Source organism: Apus apus, chromosome 7 (genome assembly GCF_020740795.1).
Source record: "Apus apus isolate bApuApu2 chromosome 7, bApuApu2.pri.cur, whole genome shotgun sequence".
Taxonomy (NCBI): Eukaryota; Metazoa; Chordata; class Aves; order Apodiformes; family Apodidae; genus Apus; species Apus apus.
The window spans coordinates 6,579,684-6,592,723 of NC_067288.1; the positions used below are offsets into that span (position 1 = coordinate 6,579,684).

Genomic DNA, 13,040 nt, shown 5'->3' on the forward strand with positions numbered 1-13,040 from the left:
TGCTACATCACCCGGGATGGGGGAACAGGATGGGATGGGGGAGCAGGATGGTTTGGGGGTACGCTCGGGCAGGACATGGCACTGACTCAGGCCCATGCTGGAGGGCTGGTCCTGGCAGTCATCTGCCCCTGGCTGGCTGCCAAGCCCAACACTCTGCCATCTGAAAAGCCTTCATTTTTAGGCAGCAGAAAATCGACATCCTCCTTTCTGAAAGGTCACATTGGCAGCAGCACAGCAGAGGATTGAGGATAGAGTGGGGAAGGTCACCTCCTGAGCTCAGCCCAGCTCTGGGGGGCATTCCCCATGGTCCCAGTGGGATGGAGAGTGCCTCCAGAGAGACACAGCCACCATGGCCCCACAGCAGCCCCCAAGGGAGGACAAGGATGCTTGAAGGCCGGACACTAAGCCCTGCTTCCCTGGCCCTTGCAGCCCAGGCAGTTACCTGGTGCTAGGTGCCCCCAGCAGGCACTTGTTCTTCTGCAGGGATGCTGGCACAGCCCCCTACACTATTGGGTTGTTCACCTATGGCAAAGCAGCTGCCAGAAACCACCCAGGGTCTAAATCCCCCAGGGTGCAAGAGGGAAAGATGCTGAAAGTGGGTTTTGCTGAAAACCTGCTCAAAAGAGGGGTTTGTGAGTGCAAGCTCACAAGTGGGGAAAGCGGCTGGTGCCCAAGTAAGGACAGAAACCAAAATTTTGCAGTGCCTGAATGGCTGCTCCTGGGGGTGGTGATGGTGCAGAGTTTGGCCACAGCCTGTGCCAAATGAGACCTGGTTTCTTTTTGACATGGTGGCTGGAGTACTCTGCCAACTTTTGCCATCCTGATGCTCTCTTCCTCTCCTTAGTGCTGTGCCCCACCCATGGCAGGTTTGGCAGCATCCAGGAACCAGCTCTGCCTGTCTGCTCTCACTGCTTGGCTTTTCAGACACATGGGAAAAAAAAAATCTCTGCCACCCATCACCGACATGCTCGGCAGTGCAAGCCACCCAGCACAGCCCTGTGGTGGGCCAGGGTGGGCACGGCCACAGGTGGTCCCTCCAGCAGGCACTGTCCCCAACAGCACCCCCAGCCCCATGAACACAGGGACACCCAGGGGTGCCCAGACCAGTGCCAAGCAGTGGCAGCAGCAAGCACAGCCAAAGCTGACAGCTTATCTGAAGCCTCAAAATGTGGCCTTTCACCTCTGTGCTCACACTATGAGCAGGGCATCTCCTGGACCACATTGCACCATCCCTGCACCCTGCTGCTCTCTGCCCATTTCCTGTGCCAAGGGTTTCTCAGCAGCAGCGGGCATGGGGCCAGGGGAGCCCAGCTCTGCCTCCAAACCTCCCAGCGTGGGGGGCTCAGGCTCTGCTGAGGTCCCAGGACTTTGCAGGTCCTGCTTCCTCCCCAGCTCTGCACACACCTGATTCGGGACAAAACCAGGTTGAGGCGACCAGGCACAGGAACAGGGGAGATGCCTGGCGGGGGGAACTCAGCAGTGAAAGGCTGCTCCAGAGCCTCTGAAAGCAGAGAAATGAGATGGGCGTTGGGCAGGAGGTGACTCGGGAAAACGCCCTGCTGGGAAGCGTCCCCGTCCAGCTGAGGCGCAGCATTCCAGCGGCGTGACGGGAGCAGCCCTGTGTGTCAGGCTCCGGGAGCCCCTGCAGGCAGAGCCCCGGGTTCGTGGGAATGCAGCCCAGAACCAGAGAGGCTGCGGGTACTTTGCAGAGGCCAGGGCATGGCAACGAGGTGCGGGTGCCCTCAGGAGGAGCCCCCTCTGCCCGCCCAGCGCCTGCCGTGGCTGCGGGCTGGGCAGCAGCTCCGTCCCGGCGCTGCCATCTGCAGGCAGCAGCTCCGGGTCCTGTCACTGCGACCCACCGGCGAGCATGTGTCCATGTGGTCACCCACACCCTGCTGGGCTGCACCCACTGCTGCACAGCCGGGAGACACGTCCCAGCAAGGAGTGCTGATTTGCCCGAGGGTGGGAAAGCTCTGCAGAGGGGTCTGGACAGGCTGGGTGGCTGGGCTGAGGCCAGTTGTATGGGATTTAATAAGGCTGGTTGCTGGGTCCTGCACTTGGGTCACAACAACCCCCTGCAACACTACAGGCTTAGGGAATTGTGACTGGAAAACTGCCCAGAGGAAAAGGACCTGGGGGTGATGGTTGGCAGCAGCTGAATACGAGCCAGCAGTGTGCTCAGGTGGCCAAGAAGGCCAAAAGCACCCTGGCTTGTATCAAAAATAGCATGGCCAGCTGTACAAGGGCAATGATTGACCCCCTGTACTTGGCTCTGGTGAGGCTGCACCTCAAAACCTGTGTTCTGTTCTGGGCCCCTCACTATGAGGACATTGAGGTGCTGGAGCAAGTCCAGAGAAGAAGCTGGAGATGGGTCTGGAGCACAAGTCCTGAGAGAGCCTGAGGGAACTGGGGTTGTTGTCTGGAGTAAAGGAGGTTGAGGGGAGACCTTATTGCTCTCTACAACTACCTGAAAGGAGGGTGCAGTGAGGTGGAGTTTGGTCTCTTCTCCCAAGTAACAAGCAATAGAACAAGAGGAAATGGCCTGAAGTTGTGCCAGGGGAGGTTTAGATTGGAGATTAAGAAAAGTTTCTTCACAGAAAAAGTTGTCAGGAGCTGGACAAGGCTGCACAGGGCAGTGGTAGAGTCACCACTCCTGGCAGGATTTAAAAGATGCAGTGCTGAGGGACATGGTTTAGTAGTGGACTTGGCAGTGCAGAGTTAATGGTTGGACTTGATGATCTTAAAGATCTTTTCCAACATAAATAACTCTACGATTCTACAATCAGCAGCACCTCTACCACTCACAAAGGAGAAAAAGGGGCAGTGTTTTGATGGTGCTGCTAGTACTCCCTGGAGCCCCCACACTCACCTGCAGGTCTTCCTTGTGTTCCTCTTTAGACAAGCAGCATGTGCAGCTCTGAGCCTCATTACTAACACGACCTCCAACCCTTAGCTTGTTCTGCTTCACTTGTGTCCCATGTGAACAGCATAGCCCCAAGACTGTCCCTGTCAAAGTCTGCCCACACACCCCAAAGCTCTGCCCATCCTGAGGAGCCGCCTGCTCCAACAGGCAGAGACACACACTAGCAGGAAATGAGACCCCTGCTGCAACCACGTATAGCCTCAGACCCAGTAAATAGCTGAGATCGTGTTTTTCAACTAGTTCTGCCTCCAGAGAGGAGCCCTTATTCCAGGTGGCTTCAGCTACGGGACCTTTAACCTCTTGTGTCCCTGGAAGGAAAGAAAGCATCATCTGAGATCACAGAAACAAGCTGCAGAAATTCCAGGCTGCCAAGGGGATGTTTCAGAAGCATTTATTTCACTGCTGAGGTGGGGGGTGCAGGAGGCAGCTGCTCCCTGAGCTGCCTGTTGCTGCAGAACATCCCTCCCCTCAATCATGACAATCCATGTACAGTTGCTCACCTTCCAGCATCTACATTGCACAGGCCTACATGACCGGGACATTCACCTCTTAGGGACACCACTTAAAAGATTAAAAATAATGATGATAATAACAATAATAAAGCAATCTACACAGTAACACTTGGAGGCATCATGCAGTAACCAGATGATTTTAAGACTACACGGCAGATCAGATTTGCTACATTTAATGGTGGACAAGTGCTAACTGCTTCCCTGCCAGTCCAACACAATGCCAAGCTAGAGAGCATTCCCAGACAGGAGAACAAGCTCCCCGTTTCCAACTCAGTGGCAGGAAAACACTTCCAGGTCACAGTTTATACATCCAGAACTACACAAGATTATGTGCTTGTAAAAGGTGCTGGGAGTCCTGAAAATTCCTTCTGTGACACTGCCTGCTTCCTACCAAGTAGCAGACACTTGAGTGCAGGAGAGTGCCTGAGATGTGGGGTTTCTTTTATCTCTTTTTTCCTTTTTTTTTTTTAAATGAAAAAAAAAACCAAAACAAAACAAAAAACAAACAAACAAACAAAAAACCTGTCTGGTGAAATGTTATTCTTAGGACAAGTGGAGCAAAAAAATAGAAACAAAAAAATCACATTACACTGGAAATATATAATCTGGTGCATGAGAAATAAGCAGCTATATATCATTGTCCCACAATGAGTTTTTTTCTTCACCTAGTTTCAACTTCCCAACTGAGGTAAGGAGAGGGTGGTCACAGGAAAAAAAGGTGCTGTTGCCAAAGGATTCTACTGTTTTAAAGTTATCCTTTTGAATCCTTTATATAAACATTTTTTAAGGAAACTGCCTTTTCTTCACAACAACATTCAGAGTTTTAGGGGTTTTTTGGTTGTTTTGGGTGAGCAAAAGAGGGAAAAAGAAAACAAGCATCCCAGAGATGACATGCTGGCAGTTTTGACACATTTTGGAAGGAAAGTACAGTTGTAAAAAGGAAGGAAATAACATAAGGAATCTGCAGAAGGGAAAAATACAGAGTGCTTACATAGTTTGTACTGTGCCCACTCCACCAGCATTGAATCACACACTCTGTTCACATGGAAACACACTGTCATACACAGCTGTCAGGAAAGTGGACACTTAGAAACCTGTAGTTTTATTTTGTAGGACTCAGGAATTACCCCTCCTAGTACTAGACAGAATGTATTTTAAGGCATAATTTAACATCCATTTCTTCCTAAAACAATTTGAAGTGTAACAAGCCAAGAAACCAGACACAGAAAGCTCAACAATAGCTATTCTGACAAGAGGTGAAAGCTATTATATGTACAGTGCAGTATTTGCCTTCAAACAGGGGAGTTTTGTCTTAAAAAAAAAACCTGCAGACCCAGATTCTAAAAAAACCCAAACATTGCCAACACAAGGAATGTTCATTAGAGTCCAGTTCCCACTAGAGCTACTCAACAGGAGGACATACAAGGTGATTATGCTAAACCACATGGATTGACTGTCCCCAGGGTGTGCCCCCGGGGAGGGGGCAGGACCATGGGAGGCCAAATGCTGCAGTACCCCAGTGCAAACTGCCTCAGAGGAAAAGCCTGTAGTCAACAAGCCTTTACACCTATTGTTAGGCTTCACTAAGAGCTGTAGTAGTCAGGTGTCACCCAACAACTTTCAGGACACTCCCCTAAAGGTGATGGTCCTGCATGGATTCTAATGCACATCCCCCGTGAACAGTGTCCTGCACACATACACCTGCCAGGCTTTCCCTCCTGGGTGACTGTGATCAGCTCACAGCCACCAGAATCTGACATAGACAATGAGCATGATAAAAAACACAGCTACAGCAGCCAGCTTGGCATAGGTGGAACGCATGTTCAGATACTTGGCATCCTGACGGTATTTCTTGGACAAACTGGACAAGTTGTTGGCCTTGGAATCAAGAGCTGTTAGAAGAAAAGGGGAGAGAAGTTAGTCAAGATTAACCCAACCAGATGTTCCCCAAGTGTTATAATGACTGCTCAAGTTTCTCTGGAGCAGCTGGAAGCACAGCAGTTTCACATGGCAGCATGCCCTGTGCCCATCTGTAGTGCTTGTCCTGCTGGGATGAGAGCCACTGGTCTCACACAAAAGCACCACCAGTACGTGCCAGGTGCTTCAGGATGTACCTGATACAACTGAAACACCAAGTCCCTTATATTTCTGAGGAGGCTCAGGGATCTGCAAGCCTTTCCCTGAAGTGTGCTCTACCCACCTAGCTGACTGAAGGGACAAGGAGCCATACGCCACCGATCAGCCGTTCCCTGTACCTGAAAGTGCCTCTCCTCGCTGTAAGACTTCCTCAATGTTGGCCACCATAATCCTCTGCACATCTTGCAGCTCTGTGTTGATGGAGCCCAGGTTCCTCCTCGCCCGGCTATCAATGTAGAGCTTCTTGGTTTTCTGGATATAGGTGTCTGGAACAAGAGGGGGCCATCAGAGGGAATTTCGTCTAACAGAGAAGCCTGGCTGCCAAAGGAGTGGGAGCACTGCTGAGACAGCCAGTAGACTGGATGCAAATATTCACTGGAGCAAGGCCAGAAGGCTTAAAGCAGAAAATCTAAATCAAAGAACATTTATAATTTCCCTACCACTTCTCGATTTTCTTGCTTAAAACACCCGCTGCTCTCGTGCCAAGAAGAAGTTGAACTGTCAATTCCACAGTCCAAGTTGGAGAGGATCCTGTGGCTCCTGCTCCCCCTCAGCAAGAAGCTTCCTAACTAGCCATAAGGAGAGGGGGACCTTACCAAATTCAATGAAGGAATAGGGTCTGGAGACTGTTGGCACCTTCTTGCCATGCTGCTCATCGAACTCCGAATGCAAGTCTTCCAGATAGGCAAAGGCCAGTTTCTTGGGGAATGCAGCTTCACACAGGACCAGGTAGCACACTCCTTTCTCAATGATGTAGCTAACAGAACAGCAGACAGGTTACTCCACCAATTTTGAACATATGCCATCAAACACCACCCTGCACACCTTTATTCCTGAGGCAATGAGATCTGGGTACAGGACTTCCAGTTTGCCATGTCTGGATCAGCTGTAAAACCCTTCTACAAAGCAAGAGCTCATTGTTTTTCCCTTTACCTAAAACAATTTTTCTTGTAGCCTCAGACCCTAAAGCTGTGCCAACAGCCCTGAACTTTGATTTCACTGGAACAAAAGTTGGCCTGTGAATATCATCAGCTTACCAAAATACCAAAAACAAGAGTTCCAATTTTCGAGTGAAAAATGGAGGACACCCCACCCCACCTCCCTCCTGCCATCAAAAAGAACAAGGAGCTGGCCAGCAGAGTAGAGGGGAAGGTGGCCAACACAGGGCAGCCAAGTACCTGAGGGCCACAAATAGGAAGGTCTGCCCTGAGACTGGGACACCCACAGGAGTTTGGTCTCAGTGTGCTAAAAAAGCTGCCCCCCCACCCAGTGACTGCCAGCTACAGCTGTTTTGGAGGGCTGGGGATCCCCATGCTCCCCCAAACACCAGCCTGTTGGTGGGGCATCACTACCCACGTGGAGGATCTCAAAGCCAAGTGGGGAAAAATATTGATGCTGGATGTGTTGTGGTGACCTCCCTGACAGGTTTGCCATGGTTAGTTTGACTGTACTACCAGTTTCTTGGCTGCAATGTCAGGAGCTCCAAAATACACACTGAAGCACATTGCTGTGTAATCATAGTGATTTGGATTGGAAGGGACTTTAAAGATCATCTAGTTTCAGCTCCCCTGCATGAGCCCTCAGGTTGCTCAGGGCCCCATCCAACCTGGCCTTCAACACTTTCAGTGATGGGGCTTCCACAACTTCCCTGGGCAACCCATTCCAGTGCCTCACCACCCTCACACTAAATAATTTCCTCCTAATGTCTAACCTAGATCTCCCCTCTTCCAGTTTTGATTCATTAGTCCTTGCTCTCTCACTACAAGCCCATGTCAAAAAGTCCCTCCCCAGCTTTCCTGTAGGCCCCCTTCAGATGCTGGAAGGCTGCTATGATGTCCCCCCAGAAGCCTTCTCCTCTTCAAGCTGAACAAGCCCAGCTCTCTCAGCCTGTCTTTTTAAGAGAGGTGCTCCAGCCCTCTGATCATCTTCATGGCCATCCTCTAGACTGGGGGCTCCAGAACTGGACACAGTACTCCAGGCGGGGTCTCACGACAGCCAAGTAGAGGGGAAGAATCACGTTCCTTGACCTTTTGGCCACGGTTCTTTTGATGCAGCTCAGGACACTAGGCTGTTTGTTTTGTCCTGCAGCTGAATGTACAGGGGGTCCTCTTCTCCTCTTCCCACCACCCCTTCCCCATCTAATTCTCATTTGTTCACAGAGGCCTAGGGATTACTTTGTTCCAGTGTGAGCTCCAGTGCCCCTGTCAGCACTGAGAATAGGGCCTTTTCATTAAAACTCTGCTAAAAAGCCTACTGAAATAAAGGATAAGACAGAAGCAATCCTGAGATTATTTGGGCTTTGCAACAATTGCCTGCTGCTGCTGCACATTCCCAACATCTTCCTCCTCATTTAGCCAATAGAAAAATAAAGGCAACAATATTTCCATCAAAACCAAGGGAGTGGAGACTGTAGATAGCCCTGCACACTCTCTTTGAATGTTTATCTATATTATTCAGGTTGGAATTTAAATGCTACTTTTATGTTATCTTCATCTGACTTTCTTCATAATGCCATTATGCAGCAGCCTGGCTAGCATGAAGATTAACAGTGTATTAAAGAACCGACCCAGTCCCAAGGGCACCAACTAAGTAGCTTAAAATTTTGTTAATAGCTGCATAAGGCTTAGAAAACAGCTTCCTCCCTCTTCCCACTGCTTCTCAGGATACTCTAGGATGTCCCAAGCCCTTTGAGTTAGCCATCCTCAACTAGTTTCTGGGCTCAGGAGCATCCACTTCTCCTGACTCTATATGGCCTGTTTGTGAATCCTGTCAGCCTTTAAACAACCCGTCCACCCCAACCAGAAGAAACTCCAGTTACTATAATCTGTTCCATAGGCACATCCCCACAAGCCCATGCTTTTATTCCTTGTTATGTCCCTCAGCTTGGACTGCATCAGCATGGAAGGCTAATTACAGCAGCACATCATGCCTCTGTTCTTCCCTTACCCTTGGAGACCTGCTGGAACCAGGATACAAATCATCACCTAGAGCTCGACTTCGCCACCATCGAGAAGAGCAAAACTTGAAAAAAATCTTTTGAAATAAGGAAAACTCAGGTCAGGCTTTTTTCCTGATGTGGTGTTAGCTGTGTTGGAGTTAAGGTTGAACTGTCAGCACCACAGAAAGTAACATCTCACTTAGTCCCAGATTCAGACAATTTTGCCAACCTCAGGGCAGAGCTCCTGCTCAGCTGGGCTTCTCAGGGTGATGCTGTGTGTGTGACCCCAAGCTGCAGCACAGCACCTGTTCACAGGGACTGCTCAACAGCCACACACACCAGGGGCAGATGCTGCCATTTGCCACTGCTAACTGCTGTACTCTGGATCTCTGCACCCTGAGTGTAGCCAGTAGGCTTCTTACAGTGTTGTGAGAGGGAAAAGCCTGATCCTGCTAACAGCGGCAAAGGCCAAGGGTTGTTTTCAACACTCCAGGTAAGAGCCATTCATCAGCCAAAGGTCAGCCACTGCCTGACAGCACAGCAGCCTCCAGCAGCATTGCTGCACCTGCAGGGCCATGCACACCGAGCGCTGCAGCCGAGAGGGTGACACAGCTCCTGGAGCCAAAGTCTACACTTTGTATTTGACAGAAATTGCTTCAGCAGCCGCAGTTCAAGCGTCACGTTTCAGCAGGACCAGGCTCTTCTCTGAACTGATCCAGCTAAAAAACACTGACTGCCACCTCAGCAGTATCCCCAGCCACACTGGCAACTCTCACACCACAAAACGCTCTGCCCAGGTTTGTGCTGCCCTCAGCAGTCAGAGCTCTGCTCTGGCAGAAGCAGCAGCCTGCCGGGCTGCACTCAGCAGCAGCACAGTCACCAGGCAACATTATTTCACACCAAATCTCAAACTCCCCTCCCCTCCCTGCACTGCTGTCACAGGTTTCCTGATCCACAAGTATTCTTTTCATACAGGTCCTGCCCTAACGTCCCACCTTGCTTGGTACTTTGCTGCTGAGTGCTCTGCTGCAGCAGCTGTCAACTGCCTGTGGAATCTGTCTAGGGACCAACTCAACAAGGAAGAGAAACCCTCCTTCCCTGCCTCTCTGCCAGCCAGGTAGCCTGGCTGTTTCTCTGAGGCAGCTGACAAACCACAAGCTTGCCCAAGCCCTCCCACCCTGTCAGAACAGGTGACCTGACAGCCACCACTAAGAGCCTGGCACTAAGTGTCCTGGGCACCTTCCCAGGCATTGCTCTGCTTGCATCACAGAAGCAACACAAGAAGGGATTCACTAAGATCTATGCAGACTCTTTCCCAAGGTCTTACTGCCAGTTCAAGCTACACCCATGCAGTACCATGGAAACACTTTAAAATGAAGGAGTTTTTAAATTTTAGAAATTTTAACTCCTATAAAGACGACAAGGCAGAGCAGCAACCTCTAGAAACACCACCAAACCCAACAGGAGACAGGGATGCCAGACTATTTTGTGGGCCATCCTAACAGATACACTAACAGGGGCCATCCTCTGACCACTGTAACTCCCTATCAAAGGCAACCAGAAGCCAAGAGAAAAAAAAATAATCTTGTTGGTTATCAAATGTATGCCAATCACAAGAAGAACTGCCCTCAAGACCTCATGGCTTTTGCCAAAGACTGTCCTTCCAGAAAAGCCCTGTTCCTGTCTTTCCATGTCACTGAATTGCTGAAGAAAGGGACTGAGCAGGAGACTTGTTTAAGAGCCCTTGTTGTAGCAGCAGAGACCTTCAAGCCAACCTTGCCCTGCATTCAGAGGCCACCCTCCCACTCACCAGCTGCAAACACACACCCAGCCAGGGAACCCCCAGGGAGCTGCCACAGGAGGGAAATCCTGGCAAACTGCACCACCATGCCCTGGTGATCCCACCTGGCACCTGATCTCAGGAACCTGCAACAAAACTCTCTCTGCTAATAGCACAATGCTGATTCCTGACAAGCTCTTGGCCTCAGCTGAGTTCTCAAGTGTGACTCTGCCAGGAATTACATGCAGGGCAAAGCAGCATTTCCCTGCTCAAACACAAGCCTCTTTTCCTGCCTTTCTGCCTTTCACTGACTGTCCATTCTTCTTCCATCTACTCACACCCTTCCAGTTCCCTCCCTATTGATCAGGGGTGTCTGACCTGCACTCTGTAAGTTTTCATTATTTCATATTCAAGATCCCTTGTAACTGTGCTACTGGAAAACAAAACCTGCTTTTTAATTTGAGAGCTTCCAAGTAGTTTAGAAAAATAATTAAATACATTCAACACATTTGGTAACAATAAGAATGAATCTATAAGATGCAAGAAAAAAGTCTGTCAGATATTCAGGAAATAATAATTAAAAACTAGAGGTGGTCCTTGTGTTTTTACACACGAAGCTAGTGCATGGAAGAGAGAACTCTCATAAGAGCACAGAGATGAAAGTCTTGTGCAAGAGGAGCTCACAGTAGCACTGCCAGAGTGTTTTACCAAAGGCTCCTCTTTTTCAAAAAGACAAGACACAGAAGGAACAGAAAACACCGTGCAGGTGGCTCAGAGTGCAAACAAACAGAAAAACCTCCAAGGACACAGAGCCTACATCACCTTCAGCAAAGGCAGAACTACAAAACTGGCTGAACAAGAGGCAGAACAGCAGTTCCAAGAGTAACAACTCACACACTCTCTCCTCCAAGCAGCTATCAATCACACTTCAGCTAGCAGGGCAGGAAGCTCCATAAATCCCCCTCTCCCAGGCAGCTCCATTCCGAGCCAACTCTTCACCCGAAGCACTGCCAGCTATTTCCAGCCCCCCTCGCACCCACAGGCACTTACTGGAAAGCCATGGCTCCTGCTTCCAGCGTACACCGGGTGGGAGAGTGCTCGTTCAGCTTGCGGAAGAGCTGCTTGGCTTGACTCTGGTACTGCTGGAGATCGCGGCCTGACTGAGAAGGGAGGACGGGCTGTTGGGGCGGCTGCTGCCGGAGAAACCGCCCCCGGCCCCGGGGCAGCGGCCCGGGCCGCACCGACCCACACGGGCCCCGCTCTCCGCCTCCCCCCCGCCACCGCTGGGTGCGAAACGCGTGTGGAAAAGCCGCCCTGCTCGTGAGAGGGGCTCGGGAGGAGGCCGCGCACCGGCCCCGGGCCGGACACCCCGGGCCAGGCCCCCCAGCCGCGCCCCCCGCCCCACCTGCTCGTCCTCCTGCATGGAGGCGGCCAGCGGGAGCCCGTCCGCCACGCGGGCGATCATGGTCAGCAGCACCATCTCCGCGCCCGCCGCCGCCCCGGCCCTGCCACGGAGCTAGCCGGAAGCTGCCACGGCCACATCCGGTCCCGCCACCCCCGGCAGCACAGCCGCTTCCGGCCGCGCCGCCAGAGCCTCCCGGGCGGCAACAGCGGGGCGGGGCTAAACCCCCTCCTTGGCCACGCCCCCCTCACCGCAGCCCCGCCCCCTACCAAACCACGCCCCATCGGGGCGGTAGCCACGCCCACACGCCCGCCCTCTCGCTGGCCCCGCCCACATTGTGATTTAGCCCCGCCCCGGGCGGGGCGCGCGGCGCGGGCCGGGGGCGCGCGGCAGGCGGCAGCCATGGCGGTGGCGGCGGAGCGGAGCCGCCTCAGCTTCCCGGGGGGGGCCGGGGCCCTGGGCCGGCCCGTGCCTATGAACCTCTTCGCCACCTGGGAGATCGACGGTTCCAGCCCGAGCTGCGTCCCCAGGTAACGGGGCGGGCAGGGGGGTGGCCGGCTGGCCCCTTTCCCTCAGCCGGGCAGCCCCCCCGGGGGCCTCGCGGCTGCGGTGCGGGGCCTCCCACCCGCGGGGCCCCGCGAGCTGCTTCCTCCAGCCCCCTTTCCCCTCAGCTTTGCAGGCGTCCCCTCCGTGTTAGGGTCTCTTTCCTCCATTTTGGGGTGTTCCCTCCTCGCTGTTGCCACGGTGACGGGCAGGGCTCCCCCCCCTGTACCCCTCTAGTGGGGTTTGGGCTGGGCAGGGGCTGCAAGCGCTGGGTGAAGGGCCCCCCCCGGCCATAGAGAGGGAGGGCGTGTTGCCCTCGGCGTTAGGTCTGTGAGGGGGGGGTCACCCTGTGCCTCCCCCCGTGGGTTTGGATGTTCCTCCGCCCCACGAGCTTGGTGCAGGGTGTGTGTTGGTGGCAGAGTTTGGGGTGTCTAGCCCCCTCTTCAACTAGGCTGCGCTCCCCGACCCCCACAGTCCCACCTGGACTGTCCTGTTAAGGGGGGCTTTGCCTGCTGAATGCCCCGTGCCACTTGCTTTTGGGTGGGCACCGCTTTCTCTTCTGGTTTTTCACCTGCTCCCAGCCTTGAATCTCTCCCCGCCTCTGATGAGGGCATATGAACACACGGATGCATCCCTGCCTGTGCTTTTTTTAGCCTGCATAGGACCTTTCAAGTCTGACTTTTAGCAGAATGCCTTGGAGGATTTAAACATGCCAAATACGAATCTATGAAGCTCTCCTTTTTTTTTTTTTTTCCTTAGTGCTGGCGAGCAAAAAGGGAACAGAGTTGTCAGGCTGACCTCACAGG

General features: G+C 52.4%; 3 protein-coding genes across 4 annotated transcripts in view; 2 read left to right on the forward strand and 1 right to left on the reverse strand.

The window, feature by feature from the left end:
• Positions 1-13,040, forward strand: part of MTA1 (metastasis associated 1) — a 240,216-nt gene that overhangs the window by 60,569 nt on the left and 166,607 nt on the right. The window lies entirely within an intron of this gene.
• On the reverse strand, positions 3,299-11,846 carry SEC22B (SEC22 homolog B, vesicle trafficking protein). Its single transcript, XM_051625270.1, has 5 exons — positions 11,695-11,846; positions 11,340-11,449; positions 6,168-6,328; positions 5,691-5,837; positions 3,299-5,327 (listed from the first exon to the last, which is right to left on the reverse strand). The coding sequence occupies exons 1-5, from the start codon at positions 11,767-11,769 to the stop codon at positions 5,173-5,175; spliced, it is 648 nt and encodes a 215-aa protein (XP_051481230.1). The 5' UTR covers positions 11,770-11,846; the 3' UTR covers positions 3,299-5,172.
• The window catches only part of PACS2 (phosphofurin acidic cluster sorting protein 2), a 78,941-nt gene continuing 77,957 nt past the window's right edge, over positions 12,057-13,040 (forward strand). For both annotated transcript variants that reach the window (XM_051625272.1, XM_051625271.1), the window contains exon 1: positions 12,057-12,221. In XM_051625272.1, coding sequence (XP_051481232.1) covers positions 12,094-12,221 — 128 coding nt within the window. In that variant the 5' untranslated portion in view covers positions 12,057-12,093. The remainder of the gene's footprint in view (positions 12,222-13,040) is intronic.

Bases quoted from the DNA above. Each gene is read 5' to 3' on its own strand.
- SEC22B (XM_051625270.1), bottom strand. From the start codon at position 11,769: ATGGTGCTGCTGACCATGATCGCCCGCGTGGCGGACGGGCTCCCGCTG. The intron at 6,329-11,339 runs GTAAGTGCCTGT...CTGTTCTGTTAG, and splicing joins GCAGGAGCCATGGCTTTCCA to CTACATCATTGAGAAAGGAG. The intron at 5,328-5,690 runs GTACAGGGAACG...TTCTTCTAACAG, and splicing joins GCGAGGAGAGGCACTTTCAG to CTCTTGATTCCAAGGCCAAC.